The sequence below is a fragment of the Nothoprocta perdicaria genome, unplaced genomic scaffold (genome assembly GCF_003342845.1).
Source record: "Nothoprocta perdicaria isolate Ctin4 unplaced genomic scaffold, notPer1 scaffold_19, whole genome shotgun sequence".
Taxonomy (NCBI): Eukaryota; Metazoa; Chordata; class Aves; order Tinamiformes; family Tinamidae; genus Nothoprocta; species Nothoprocta perdicaria.
In genome coordinates this window covers 3,519,219-3,534,086 of record NW_020455093.1, presented here as the reverse complement: position 1 = coordinate 3,534,086, position 14,868 = coordinate 3,519,219, and the positions used below count along the sequence as shown (strand labels likewise).

General features: G+C 40.3%; 1 protein-coding gene across 3 annotated transcripts in view; it reads left to right on the top strand.

Moving 5' to 3' along the window:
• ASAP2 (ArfGAP with SH3 domain, ankyrin repeat and PH domain 2) overlaps positions 1–14,868 on the top strand; it is an 82,929-nt gene that overhangs the window by 19,165 nt on the left and 48,896 nt on the right. For all 3 annotated transcript variants that reach the window (XM_026037043.1, XM_026037042.1, XM_026037040.1), the window contains exons 2-3: positions 4,413–4,485; positions 7,670–7,815. In XM_026037043.1, coding sequence (XP_025892828.1) covers positions 4,413–4,485; positions 7,670–7,815 — 219 coding nt within the window. The remainder of the gene's footprint in view (positions 1–4,412; positions 4,486–7,669; positions 7,816–14,868) is intronic.

Below are 14,868 nucleotides of genomic sequence, written 5' to 3'. Positions count from 1 at the left end.
TTCTTCCTCATTTTTAGGCTGCAGGGAAGACTAAAACACATCACTAGAGGTGCTCAACTGCTCAAGATTTTCAGTCGCTCCTCCGTGCAGCCTTATCAAAACATTTTACACAAGAACGTAGGTTTAGAAGAAACTTCCTACAGGAGCAAGTCTGATGCCTTACCACCACAGGTACTAACATCTTACCTTTCAAACATGTGTTTGGGTTCCTCTTAAAAATAGCTACATATTTTTTTATCCTTTATTTGGAAGTCTTTCCAGAATCAAACTTGTCTTCCCAATTTTTAGCTACAGTTCATTTATATACAGCTTTTACTCATCTTTTCTTATCCTAATATTAGTTTCAGTAGTTTCAGCTTAAATGAAGTTTCAGCTGCCTTTTTTTTTTTTTTTTTTTTTTTTCCCCTTCTTCTCCCCACACTTTGTTACCACCTTCAAGGAGTTGCTCAGGCTTTTCAGTTCAGGAGAGACCAGGCTACAACCTGTCTGTCAAGACAGAGGTTGATTTAACTAAGCAGGCATGGGATGTGGGCAACCAGCATCGTATTGTCCAAACATATCCTGTGGGTCATTAGTTTTCAAGGCCCAAACATCCTTGGGTTACTGGAGATCATGAGATTCTTTCCAGGAAGGTGGTTTGTTCTGCCCACATTTTAGCTAAATCCCCTTTATGTTTAATCCTTATTGTATAACAGGCGTGTGCTGATTCCCTGGAGCCATCTGTATGCTCTAGCTGACTTGAAATTTGCCACAGTTTATGCCTCGTAATTGAACTTCCAAACTATAGCAATGCAAGAAAGCCTTTTTATTCCATCTTTTTTCATATCCAGATAGATGAAAGCACCACCTACATTGCATCCTTGTCTTCCCCCTGTAATCTTTCTTAAGTCTTTATCAATATCGAATATCCAGTGATTGAGAGAGAGCCACGTAAGCTGGGAAGACCAAGACTTTGGACCCTTACTTTTTTACACTTCTGTTTTTTTTAATAGTGAGAACATTTCAAAGAGTGTGTGACCTTCAGTAACTACTTTTGTTTCCTTGTGAATGAGGTCTCTTTCATATGACAAAAGAAAAATATGACAAAAATGAGTCATTTTTGTTTTTCGTAGCTTTATCATCATGGTACTTTGTGGTCATTTTGCAGTCATCTCGTAAATCAAAACCTCTATTCTCATTTTTTTTTGACTGATATGCTAGTTCTTGTATATATTTTGTCTTTGGACAAGTGAGCTTGAAGTCGTCACTGATTTTTTTCCCATCACCATTAATGAGACCAGCTAATAGCAATAAATCCCTGTAGAGAATGAAGCATAATTTATGAAGCATAATTTACTTTTGTGACAATTTTTTCATTTTGGTATTCTTTTGAGTTTCATGAGTAAATACAAGTGCATGGAATACTATAAGTCATAAATTACTTCAAATTATAGCCCCAATTATTTTTCAGTTGAAGAGAGAAGAAGGAACGTGTCAAGTCCGAGTTGGCTTGACGCAAAAGCAGGACAGTTTGCTGATGGGCGAATTATTCTGTGTTTTCCATGGATTGGGACAAGATCACCTACCTGAATAGAGGCTGAGCCAGGTCCTCAGCTATGAAGCCAGTGTCTTATCCAGGTCACTCTTCGCCTGTTTTAGTCACAGTGGCTCCTTGAATGTTTCTTGTGAGCCGCTTTCTGCAAACTCTGCTCAGCTCACCACAAAAAGGGGTTCCCGTTTCCAGACAAACTCAATCTTATAAATATATATATCCACAATAAAAACAGACTTCCTAAGATTGAGACTAATGTAGTAAAATTAAAACAACAAACCCCAAAACCAACCAGCTGGTGGAACTTGGAGGACAATAAAAGCCTTGGCTTCACTCTTGCCGTTTGTCCGATTCTTGCCCAGAATCCTTCCTCAGAAAGGGCACTGGTGTCAGCTGCTCTCCTCTTCATTCCTTTTCCCCTTGTCCTTTCCATGGGGTTGTGTCGTATTAAGGGGCTTCCTGGTAACCAGCGGTGGAAAGTTTACCCAGCTGACCACTTTTAAAACTTTTATTTTTTCCTTATGTTATTTTAAATCCAGATGGCTCCTCTGCTACGGTTTACCACATAGCCCCACAAACACTTGTCCTGGCACAGCTCAGAGGCGGGAAGGGAAAGAAGCTCTTGGGAAAGGACCCAAACAAACCAACTTGGCTGCCCCAAAAACAGTCCTCGGATCGTGCCCTGGGGTCTGGCTGTTCAGTTGCCTTCAGGCCTGTCTGTGGGTTTCTTTTTCCCTGCTGTCCCCATGTTTTCAATCCCAATGGAAGCAGCTGCCAGAGGTGGCTGGAGAGCGCCCGGACGCGCAGCCGCCCCGGCCTCGGCGGCCCTGGCTCTTGGTCGTGCTGGGCCCAGGCTGTGCGGCCTCTTAGGCCTCTGCTTCCCTTCTCCCTAATCCCAGGGGAAACAGGAGGTGATGGTGAGTTTTTGGCCAGCCGTAGTGACAGCTTTGGTGGGGGAAAAGAGGGAAAAAGCTCTTGCCTGGCTTCCTGCTTCGGGCATGTACGGCAGGCATTAGGAAGCATCCTTATCTCAGGACTGTTTGGGAGGGTGTCGTAATCCATTTTACATCATCATCCTTCAAACAATTTTCTTTTTTTTTTGAAAAAAATAACCTGTGGTGATTTTTTTTTTCCCCTAATGTCTTTATTTCCAGATCTGAGTTGCAGAGATTAAATATTTTAACAACAGTACACACAGATCTGAGACTCGGCTGGGAGCTGAATCCATAACTCTCTGGCCACTGCCCTTCACTTTTGAAACATTATTTGTAATGCTCGTAATTGGAGACTTTCGCCTGGTCTCCAAGAGGGTAATAGCCCTCTGATGCAGGCGGGGATGAAGTGATGGCTCCCCTGCACTCAGCTCATGAGCTGAGGCGCTTCTCTGAGGTTACTCGTGGAGATCACCTTTATGCCCAGGGAAGTCGTTTGCTTAGCGGTATTTCCATGCAGGCCGGTCATTATTCATAGCCTTTGAGATATTGCAGTGTCTTCAACTTTGTGCTAATGGGTGCAATTCACATCACTGATCTGGAGTCGAATAAAACTCAATAATTTATATAGGCTAGGGATTTTCCCCTTGCTCTGTGTTCCAGAACTCCAGGTAATGGAGGGCTCAGCACTTCTGCTAATATATTTCCAGCGTGAATGGGAGGTGAAACTTGCACTGGCTGCAGTAGCACCTTGACATGGTAAACTTAATGTTAAGGCAACATGTAGCTCTGGTTTCCCTGGAATGCTGCCCGGATTTTTCCCAGCTATTTGTGGTCTAAATGAAATCAGTTTAAGAATACTGTCTTAAATATGATTGATAATCTTTGTTCAGTATGTTAAAATAATCAGTAAGAGTCCTAGTAACTACCTTTTATGTGTTGCTTGACTGATTTAAGTGATTAACTGTAAAGCAGCAGTAGGTCAGATTCCTCGTTGGTGCAATTTACTGAAATTTTTTGAATGAAAACTGGATGAATTTGGTGGCATTTAGTTCTTTTAGCATATATTGTACCAAGCAGCTCTTGATGTAATATAATCTGTAGCTTTCAGTGTTGTTCTTCCATAAGGTTTAAAGACATCACTACCTCTGGGACTCATATTTAACTTTTCTTGCAATTTCTTCCTTCTTCCCCAACCCTCTTTTGAAACTTTTTTTGGATAATTGTAATTCTGCTTCTCTGTTCCTGAACAATTTTACTTTTTTGGTTTGCCTGTATTTCACTTAAATTTAGTAATGGCTGTTTGCTTCCACTTTTTTATTTGAGAGGAACTGATAATAAGTGTTTGAATATTCTGGACAGAATTTAAACTTGAATTTTTATATTGTATTGGTGAAAGCTTTTCATAGCAATAAAATGTGTGAAAGACCAAATTGTATTTTTGAGATATGTGGAATCTGTTTTGTTCAGCACAGCAGTCAGAAAATTCGTATGTCTAGGACTGCAATTAATTAAATTATCCATGAAAGCCCAAATTAAATTCCTTTTTTAGTGTTCTGCCTGAGGAAGGGACGTTGCTTATTTCTCCAGCAATGTCAAAACACATAATGGATTGAATTTTTTTAAGCTTCTTTAATAATTTAACATAGGGAAAAGATTGTATAAATGCTTTCATTGTGGAATATTAAGCTATCAATAAAACTAGATGTGCTGGGTATAAGGGATGCTGGTCAACAGCAAAAGTATCAATAATAGCAAATGTATCTTTGTGGACTAGATAGCTTGGAATAGGTTATATGGATGGGGGTGGGAATGACAGGCAAGGAATTTCTTAATTACAGATATAAAATTAATTAAGATAGTGTTATAATCACAGAAGGTTTTTTCCTGAGCACAGATTCACAGAGGTTGAACCACTGTTTCACATTCATCTTTCTCTGTTATTTTAGGCGCTGGATGTTGACCGAACGGTTCTCTATAAAATGAAGAAATCTGTCAAAGCGATAAACATATCTGGTCTGGGTAAGTAGATCATCATTCCTTGTAGTGTCTGTTGATAAAGCTGGTGGATCTGAGCAGTGAATCAGAAATGGTTACGTGGGTAACTATGAGAAAAGGAAAAAAAGACATTTTAACCAGCAGCTGTATTACAGTGAGCTGTAGCTTACAGTAATGCTGCCGGTGCCCTGCTCAGGTCTGGCCCAGAGGCTCCTTCCACTGCTCCTGGCCCTTGCCAGGTCCTTACATGAGGTTTTTACCTCCCCTAAAGCTATTCAGCCATCCATTTTTGTGGAGTTAGACGAGCAGCTGAAGTGGGAAGGCGTGTGGCTTAGAGCTGGGAGCAGGGGAGGGGTGAAGTTACCCCTTCTGGGAGCACTTGGAAGTTACCTTGGCTCTGCTGACTTGTGAAACCTCCACCGTGCTGGTGACTTCCAGTCATGTGGAGAACTTCATGACAAGAGAAAGCTGATGAGGTGCGGTTTTTTTTTCCTTGTCATGGCGCAAAAAAACCCAGATATTTCTCTGGCAAGGTGGATAGAAATGCGAAGAACCGTTACTCTGTGTATTTTTGTTTGTGCTCCCATCTCAGAGGTTTGAATGTTTATCATGTTTGACAAAATAAGTGAAGTTTTTGCTTTTGTGGATGAGCAGCAGTAAGAAACAGCATTTTGTTGGCTTTTGTTGTCACTTTGCAGTTCATCACAATTAGTGCTAACAAGGCCTGTATTATATGCAAAGTAGATAGAGCTGACAAAGATGTTGGAAAGCCACCAATATTTGACGGACCTTGTGGGCATGTTGGTGTTCAGATACAAGAAAATATAGCAGGAAGTCTTGTTGTGCACTAATTCTTACCAGCTTTGCTGAAAGGAAGTTCCTGCTCGCCCAAACTAATGGTTATCTTGGGGTTTGCAGGGCCCAGTTTAAGGTTCAGCTGGAGCTGTGTCATCTTTGACATATTTATTTGCACTCCTTATTCTTTAACTCACCCATTTGCTAATTTTGGGGTGCTTGACTGCCTCTTAATCTGTGCTCTTGTTAGTCCATTGTAGAAGTTCACTACATTTTCTCTTTGCAGTTGCTGCCTTGTTTAATTTCTACATTTTACCATGTCTATTCTTGACAATGAAGACTTGAAAGCAGCTTTTCCATCAGCAGAAATGCCACTAACCTAACCACTCGCCACAACTTCTAGTTTATTTCCATGAAACAGAACTGTGGCCCAGCACTGCCAGGAACACAGTTACTATTCTAGGTTCTTTGTGTGCTACGTGAACCTCTTCTGGGGTTCTGTGTGTTTGAATTTAGAAAACATTAAGGAGGATTGGCCTCCCATATGTAGATGGTTTAGTTTCTCACCCCCTCTCCCCAAACAAACCTTGCTCAGATTTTATTTGGATAGACTCCCAACCTTCTGTGGGCAGGAAAACTTCCAAAATCCATCAGGAAAGGGTATGGCGAGGGAACCAAAGGGCAGGGGGGTCCATTTGCATTTGTTAGAAAGCAAGAAAAAAAAGACCTATTTCCTTCCTTTGGAAAGGTTTTCTGGAGCACTAGTTCAAATAACAATATTGCCGTAATAAACGAGCAGGAACGTTCTGCACAGGTTGCATCTCAGACCTGCTGTTGAACTGCTGGGTTTTTTTTTAATCTGGTGCATAGATCTGGAAGCAAAGCCCCAGTTCTGGGGGATGCTGTGCAGAACAGAAAGCTCTTGTTTGCTGGAGGAAATAGTGTGGCTCAGGTGCTCATCACCCCTCCGGCTACAGCCGGCAGCAGCAGCCTGCTCACCTCCTCTCCCTGCAGTAGCCACCTCCTTTTGCTCTTGTTTGAGCGATGCCCTAACTCCACCCTGACCTGTGAGTAAATAAACTTCGCTGGGTGCAGACAGCAGCATGGAAAGAACTGCCCCGAACGAGCAGCTGGAGTTGTGTCCTGCTAACGCCTGTTCTCTGCTGCCTGTGCCAGTTCATCCACAGCTTGTTCAGCTCTGTGTGTGTCACACAACAGTGTTAGATAGATGGATTATTCGATCTTCTGTAGGCTCCCAATTCAAGCACTCGAGGTAGAAACCTCTAGAATCAATACTGCTTGTGTAACTTCAATTCTGCACATACATTATGGCAGTCTTTAATTACATGCTGTTACACTAATGCTCCATGGGATTTAGTCTAGTTTGGTGGGGGGTAAAAAAGAAAAAGAGACTTTGGAGCTACTTGAGAATTCAAGTTCCCAAATGGCTTTCTGACTTAAGGTGGTGGAGATGTGCACAGGCACCTTGTTTGGAAGTGGGCACTCGACAGCAGGTTCAGCAAACTGCCTATATAACCAAATACCAAACCACAGAAGTACTGAGAAATACATTGCAGCACGAATCCTTTGATATCAAATGTGTTCATGTACACAAGTGGGCTTAGAAAGAAATTGGCCCGTTGAACTAACAGATGAATCCTCGTGAATCCTCAGGGCTTCTGCTAGTCTCAGGTAAGGGCCAAGGCAGATTCTTGGTTCCCAGTTGTGCACATGGTGGTTTCTAGGGTGAACTTTTTTTCCTGACTCCCTTTGAAGCTTTAGAAATTGGCATGGCTGGAAGGAGAAGTAGGCAGCATAATGGCTGACTTTCTCATAAAGGTTGACTTTCTCAGGTGCCAGCTTGGTGTATCTTGCTCAGGCTTAACTTAGTCCCTAACTCGGGTTTGGGAAGGACTTTTTTTTCTTTCTTTCCCAAATTGAACTGATAGAGACGTTCTGTTATGTCTGTCTGCAATAGTGTAAAAGTGAATCTGCATCTTCATGTAGTTCAGCTAATGCTGAGGAGTTAAGCTAATGCTAAGTTAATACTGAGTAGTTGAGTTAATGCTAATCTCCATCTTTTGCCCAAGAGACATGTGCAAGTTGAGAGTTCATAAACCACTGAAGTTCATTATAGGAGTTACATGGTCCCTGATATGGTGTGGAGATGTTGTGGCTCCACATAGTTTATTTTTTAAGCAAGCTGATTACATCTTAAATTGTCCAATATGTAGGTAGAGATACACACAGACTTAGTGAGATTATTCATACTTGCAGCATGTCAAAATCTGAATAATAATTTCTATTGACAAGTGAATGTCAGTATTTTTCAACGTCAGTGCTTTCAGTTCAGTCCTAACTTTTGTAATCCCTTATCTACTGACAATGCTTTTATGTTTTGCTCTTTTTAAAGCTCATGTGGAAAATGAAGAACAGTACACACAAGCACTGGAGAAATTTGGAGGCAACTGTGTTTGCAGGGATGACCCAGATTTGGGAACAGCATTTTTAAAATTTTCTGTGTTTACAAAGGAATTAACTGCACTCTTCAAAAATTTGGTAAGAATTGCTTAGAAAAACAATGTTTCAAATGTGATGCTGCTACAAAGGATAATGCATATGAACTGCTTCCAAACTTCTGATTGACTTTCTAAACTACAGCAACTCTTCATGGTGAGGACAATTTGTGTTTTGGTGGCCATTATTTTTAAAAAAAAAGAACATCTTGGCTTAAGGAGGTGTGTCATGCCTTGGCCCTTCCCCTTTCAAAACTCAAAAAATCCCAAGAAATCCCAACACTCCTGCAGTTCCCACAGCTTTCTGCTTCCCACAACAAAGCATTTATAACCTGTGTGCATAAACACACATGCAAAATTGCTTTGAAACTGTAAAATCACAGGTTGGTTTACTCTGTGTTCATATTTCTTTTCCTTTACTTTTTCACACTTTCCACTTGTATTTGTCAAGAGGGATTTTAGTGTCCCCGGAAAAGAGAATTTCTTGCTTCTCAGGGAAGAGTCAGGGAAAAATAAAGTCAAACATAATCCTTTAGTGACAATAGTGTCCACTAGGGACCAATCCTGCAACTGAAGCCAGGAAGACTTAAAAGCATTCTTCCAGCGAGCCAAATGGGATGGAGCCAAATGGAAGAACGTGGATTTTAATTACGACTGGAGAATTTTCGGCTTTGATTTCACATTAATCAGAAGGCATAAATACAAAAGATTCTGACTTGCATCCTGCTAGCTGGACTTTTCCCAGGTTTGAGTAAGTCCCAATTTTACTGGGAGCTACAGAACTTGTATCCTAGGGGTGAGGGAGTGGAGATGACCCAGTTTCCTACGAGCATTTCAAAGTCCCTGTCTGCCGAAATCAATGGGCTGTAGACACATTAAATGCTTTTGTGAATCTAGACCAAATGTCTGTAGTTTTGCAGCCAGCTGGTCATAATCAGTTCTTTGGGGAATGTTTCCAGCTGATGTGATCGAGGGCAGTCCCATTCCCTGCCTGCTGCTGTCCCCTCCTTTCACCCAATCATCATATTGATGATGAGAGAGAACCCAGCCCTAAATGTATTTATCAGCAGTGAAATGTGTTTCATAGTGGTCCTATTGATCGGTATAGCTGCAGATACACGAATGTTATCTGAGCTTCTGTATCACAGAGGCAGCTTTGCTCTCTGTGAGTCAGTCAGCCTGAGTAGACTGCCCATATGGGAGGGCAGGCAGAATGGGTCTTCTAATTAATACCTTCTGTTGACTAAAACAACTCTCTTATCATATTTAATTGCCAAATGGTGATTTCATTACAGAAATGGATCTGTAAATTGCGATGTCTAGGTGGGTTTAAAAGGCAATCTAGTAAAAGCTGCATCCTTTCCATGTGTTGTATTTTAAGCAGATATATAAAAGTTTTTAAAAAAGCAGCTTTGCAAAAAAACTCAGTCTGTTCTCTTAAAAATCATAATTGCTATATTTGCAAAAAAATTGGAAAAGAGTAACTTTTTTTCTACAAATAGGAAAACAAATTAAAGACAAAGTACTTGTCTGTAGGAAGAGTGATGTGCTCGGACCAGTTAGACAAGTGGGAATTATGTTTCATCAGTTGCATCTCTTTATTTTTGTCTGATCCATGACAGATTTTTGTGTGTCTTCTCAAAGAAATATTTCTAAATCTTTTGCTTCCTTCTCACTGTCAACAGTGACATTCATTTCATTTTGTATATGTGAGAAATGGATATGTCATGATAGTAGCCATCTTCTGTTTCTTGTAGGTTGTGGTTCTGATTTTCTCAATTTTTGAAGTGTAAAATAATTTCATGGGCATGAATGTAATGGTTTTTCTTATATTTCAATAGCAAAGACACCTTCTTTCTTTAATACTGGCTGTCGAGGGAAAAAGGGCTTTGTAAAGTTCTGCCTTTACTTAATATGCTTGATATTGCTGAGGTTTGAAGATTTCTGTATTCTGTAGATTAGCAAGGGAAAAGTGAAGAAATAGAAGAAGCTAATAATACTCTCTGAAGTAGGTGTCTCTTTTAGGAAAATAGTTTTGTCTAAAAAGAAGTATGTTTAAAAATGTAAGAGTTTCATTTGCTTGAAAATATTTATAAGCAAGATTTATATCAGAATTACTAAATCAAATTATGGTTTTATTAAATTTTACCTATTAGAAATCAATACTAATGGGCAAAATAAAGGTTTGAAACTCTGGTCATGTTGCAAATCTGTTTAAAAGTTTGCTACCTTAAGTCTAGGTTTCTACGAGATTACAAGGGAGTCGCCTAGTATAGAATGTACTATACCGCAGTTGGAAATAATTCTGGATTCTTTCCTGTGATGATCATAGCTTTATATAAAGCAAGTCCCATGTATTCTTACCATGTTGTGAAATACTCAACTCTAAATGCTGCAGGCAGGTTGGTGATATAAAAACATCCTTCTCTTCCAGTGTTTTATTACAACCAAACCATGTTGTCTGCTGTAGCTTCATGTGAAGTGCAGGCAGGGACATTACAGCTTGCAGGGGTTGAAATCCATCCTGAAAGATGTTACTTTTACGTAGATCTCTCCCTTAGTTGCATAGGGTACTTAATTTCCACAAATTTAGCGAGGTTTTAGCTGAAAGGAGTGGGGAATGTTCAGGGAAGTGAGAGGCATGTTCAGACTGGAACAGATGCCAAAGCTGTTAACACTGGCAAAGCTTTAGGGCTGCTGCCAGCTGTTGCTTTATCAGGTATTTTGATTTCTCTTTCTAGAAGCTGATATGTTCTGTCAGTGCTTGGCTTGGGTGGCCTTTAGAGCTGTAGATCTAAAGTGCTTCTGCAAAAAGATTTTCCTTAATCTTTCCTTTAGTGAGGTAAAAACCATTATAAAGTTGTTCTGCAGTTGTTCTACTTCAACAGAGTTTATTTTTTTTCCCTAGCATCTTAAAGGTTTCCTGAAGACTAATCTTTTCATGGACTTACCAAGGCATCAAGTTTTTAAATGTTCAGGTCTTGGAGCTGCTTGGGTTTTTATTTGTGTTTTTTTGCACTTTTATATGTGCAGTTTTAAATAGTGTGACTAGCACAGCACAAAACTGAAAACTATTTCTGAAGAACTCAGATTCTTCAAATGTGAAGTGGTTTTTAAAACACCCATTCAAGAGGAGAAATAAATTCCCAGGTAGTTTATATGCCACTTACTTATGAGTTTAAATATTCTGTCTTCCTAACAGATTTAGTGCTAAGCGATAAAGGGGTGAATCTTAATATAAGAAATATTAGGACAGGAAAAGCTAAGCACAACATGTTTGCACTTCAAATATTCTTTCAAGTCCTATTCTTAGATTGCTCTGCAGAGAAGAAACAAAATCTGTAATTGCCTGTCATCTGTGTCAATGCTCCCTGAAAAGAAACTTGATTTGTGAAAATGAAGTAGCTGTTTAACACATTCCAGTTTCTTTAGCTGTCATTCTTCTACATATTCGTATCCTTTTCATTTATTTAAATTAAGTGCTCATAAAGAAATGCTGGCTTAGAGGAGTGGAATCTGAGGGCTGGGAGAAAGATATTCCATGTGATTCTGTGATTCTGTTGATAATCCTTGGATTTTTAGCCAGGAGAAATCTAAGAACAGTAATAATTTTAATTTTCTACCCATGGATTCTACTCTACTTCACTTTTCTTAAATTTAAGAAGAGACTTGTTTAAAAGACAACACAATAATAAAGTTTTTTTTCTTGTCACTGAACTCACAGAATTTTCTGCCCAGAATTTTCTATCCAGGATAGTGAGTCAGACTCAATTTCCAGACCAAGACCTTCACAAACATATGTTTTGTTTAGAACAACTCTATTTAGGTGCCTAGGATAAGCTACTAAAATATCAGTGTAAGTGTAGGTGTCTGTTGGAGTTTGGAGTCTCAGATGTGAAGTTTTATGATTTAAGTTTTGTGGCCTCTGGATATTCATGAGGAAAGATTGGCTTAATACTGAAAAAAATATAGAAGCTGGTTGACTTAGTTTTGTCTTCTTAAGTATACATCTTAAATTTTAGGCAGAGGATTGCACAGAATGAAGTATTAAAGGATTGCACAGAGCAATATTTTAAGACAGGGCGAGGAGTCAACAAACAAATATAAATGGAAGGACTGACCTTCATTTTCCTTTTAACAAAATTATCTTTAGATTCTAAAACATCCAAAAGGTCCTAAGAGATTAAAATAATCAGGAAGAAATGTAAAATTTAATGTAGAGATGAAATTGGACACTGGCAATGAGATGCTGAAGCTTATTCTTGCAGTGAGATACGAAGGTGCAATAACTGCAAGGGGCCTTTTGTTGTTTGCTTTTCCAAGGTGCTAGGAAAAGCAAGATGTAATAATTCCTTCCTAGATGGCACCAGTTCAGCTCCGTCTGGAACGTTACGGTGGTTTGTTTGCCAAAAGGATATTGATCCAACTGGAAGAAATTCAGAGGAGAGGAGCTCAAACGAGCTGCCTTTGAATAGGCTGATTTATGAAGAAGGCTTAAAAAAATGGAGGTGTATGATTTGGCTCAAAGGTAACTGCATGATTGTGAAGAGGAAAATAATAAATCTTATATAAATGGGATCTTACTGTGAAAAAAGGTAGATAAAAAGTCCCAGAAAAGGCAAAGGAAACCAATCACTTCAGTGTTTTAACCTACTTTAGAAAATGTTCAATGGGGAATTCTCCATTTCCAAGGAATATGGGCTTGGGTAACCTCAGATCTCTCTCCTCCTTTGCTTTTACAATTCTTCACACTTTTAAGAAGACATTAAAAATGCTTTTCCTGCCTTTTGGAGCTTGTTTAGCAAGCAGTGTCCTGTTGCGCCCTTACTGATCACCAAGTTCCCAACCCGTAGCGTGTGGCAGGACATTCACACACACACGTCCAGCGCAGGGCTGCGAGGATGATCAGGGGCCTGGAACATCTGCCCTGTGAGCAAAGGCTGAGAGAGCTGGGCCTGTTCAGCCTGGAGAAGAGGAGGCTGAGGGGGGACCTGATCAGCATGTATAAATACCTCAAGGGAGGCAGTGAGGAGGAGGGGGGCGGCCTCTTTTCAGTGGTGGCCAGCTATAGGACTAGAGGGAACGGCCACAAGCCGAGGCACCAAAAGCTCCACAGGAACTTAAGGAAACATTTCTTGACAGTGAGGGTGCCAGAGCCCTGGAACAGGCTGCCCAAAGAGGTTGTGGAGTCTCCTTCTTTGGAGATCTTCCAAACCCGCTTGGATGCAGCCCTGTGCCCCATGCTCTAGGTGACCCTGCATGTGCAGGGGGGTTGGACTGGATGACCTCTGGAGGTCCTTTCCAACCTTCAGGATTCTATGATTCTATGCAGAATTTCCTAAGAGCTAGAGGTGTCGTATCATATACTGCTCGTGTGGGTGAATGCCAGTACAAAATACTTGACTGCAGGCATCACTATTCCAAACCATTCCGAAAAAAGACTGCTGAAATGGATAGGAAGGTTAGCAAACCAAGACTATCAGCATTTGGCCACATGCACTAAACTAAGGGGAAATCTTCTTTCCCCTTTCAAAGCGCTGCCGTGGCTGCAGCCTTCAGCATCTCTCCTGGCAGCTGAGCAGCTGCTTATTTTTACATCCCCCCTCCTGACACTTCTCTTTCCCACCTTTGAGTCTTCTCCAGCTTGTGATGTTTTAATTTACGATCCTGTCTCTGTCATCTTACCTCGTTGGAAGCTGTCAGAGGAAGCCTCGAGTCTGCCAGAGCAGCAGCGTTAGAAGTGGAATCCAGGTCAAAAGATGTTTTCCTTCCTAACTATGTGGAAGTTGCTGGTGTTCCTCTGCCACAGGATGCCTTTAATTCCTCAGCAGCATTCCTGCACCTTTGTGCATGTCTCTCTTTAATGTTTTTAAGCTTGAAAGAGTCAAAATGTAGAGGCATCTTTGATTTAGTCATTTTAGCTCTCTATACACACAGTAATACTACTTCTTGTGCCAAAAGTGAGTTTATTTTCTTAGATAGTTTAGCTTAAACCTCTCAAAAAGAGGAATAAAAATGTAGCATCATTTTTTGCATCCTGCTTGCTGATTTATAGATACGAGCATGCCTGCTTGGTCTAACTAGGTTAATAGTGACACGTTCATGCATTATGTATGTCTGTATTTGTTACAAGGAAGGTAGGAGCATGGAGAATACCGTAGGTTTAAGAGAATATGCAGGTAGCAACACGAGAAGGAATTAATTTGAATGGGCAATCCTCCTCCGTGCCTTTGAAAATAACCTACTTTTTCTTCTCATCTTTCTTCAAAGTCTCTTCAAGGTTAACTTAACTGCACCCAGGAGCATGTGTTTAGGTGCAGTGCTTGAAATTTTAGGAAAAAGGCAGAAGTGCTTTGAGAGTGAGTTGATATTTAAATAAATATGTCTGTGTTAGTAGTTGAGGGTGCTGCCATTCTAATTTGACAGGAAAAAAACACAGTTCTTTTCAGCCTGCTGTTGAGAAATGGCTTCATCTCAGTTTGTGCCAAATCAGCTGAATTTCAACAATAATAAAAGTGAGGTTATGAAAGCATTGATCTCTAGGTTAGGCCTGTGAGTAATGAAGCAGAAGGAAAACCTTGTATGGGTTGTGATCTTAAATGGGATCTTTCCTGCTTCTCTCTGTTCTCTTGGATAGAGATGCTTGGATAGCATCTCCTGTTAGCTGTGCATGTCTGTGTATTATATCTGTGCATGTTATGTTTTCGTCTATCTTTTTCCAAAATATCACTTCAATCTTTTGTTCTGTGGACCCTTCCATCTACCGCCTGTATATGCAAGATCAAGATGTTGCTCATTCTGTTTTTATGGGCATTATTTTAAAAAGAAACATAGGCAGTTTGTGATTCCATAGGACCTTGATTTTAGGGCAGTTTTTCAAGGAGAACAGGAGAGGAAACTTGAGCTGTGATAGTGGTTTAATAGAACAGATCGTCTGTAGTTTCTACCCCTTCCCCTACATTGTTTATTACTCTCCAGTGGAGTCTGTTTGGCTTGTTATAGTTTAAACTCTGCCTAGACACACAGCCCAAATCCTCAAGGGTGGAAAGGGAGCCTTTCTATTGCTGGTACCTGCTGCTTAATGTCTTGTTCCTAC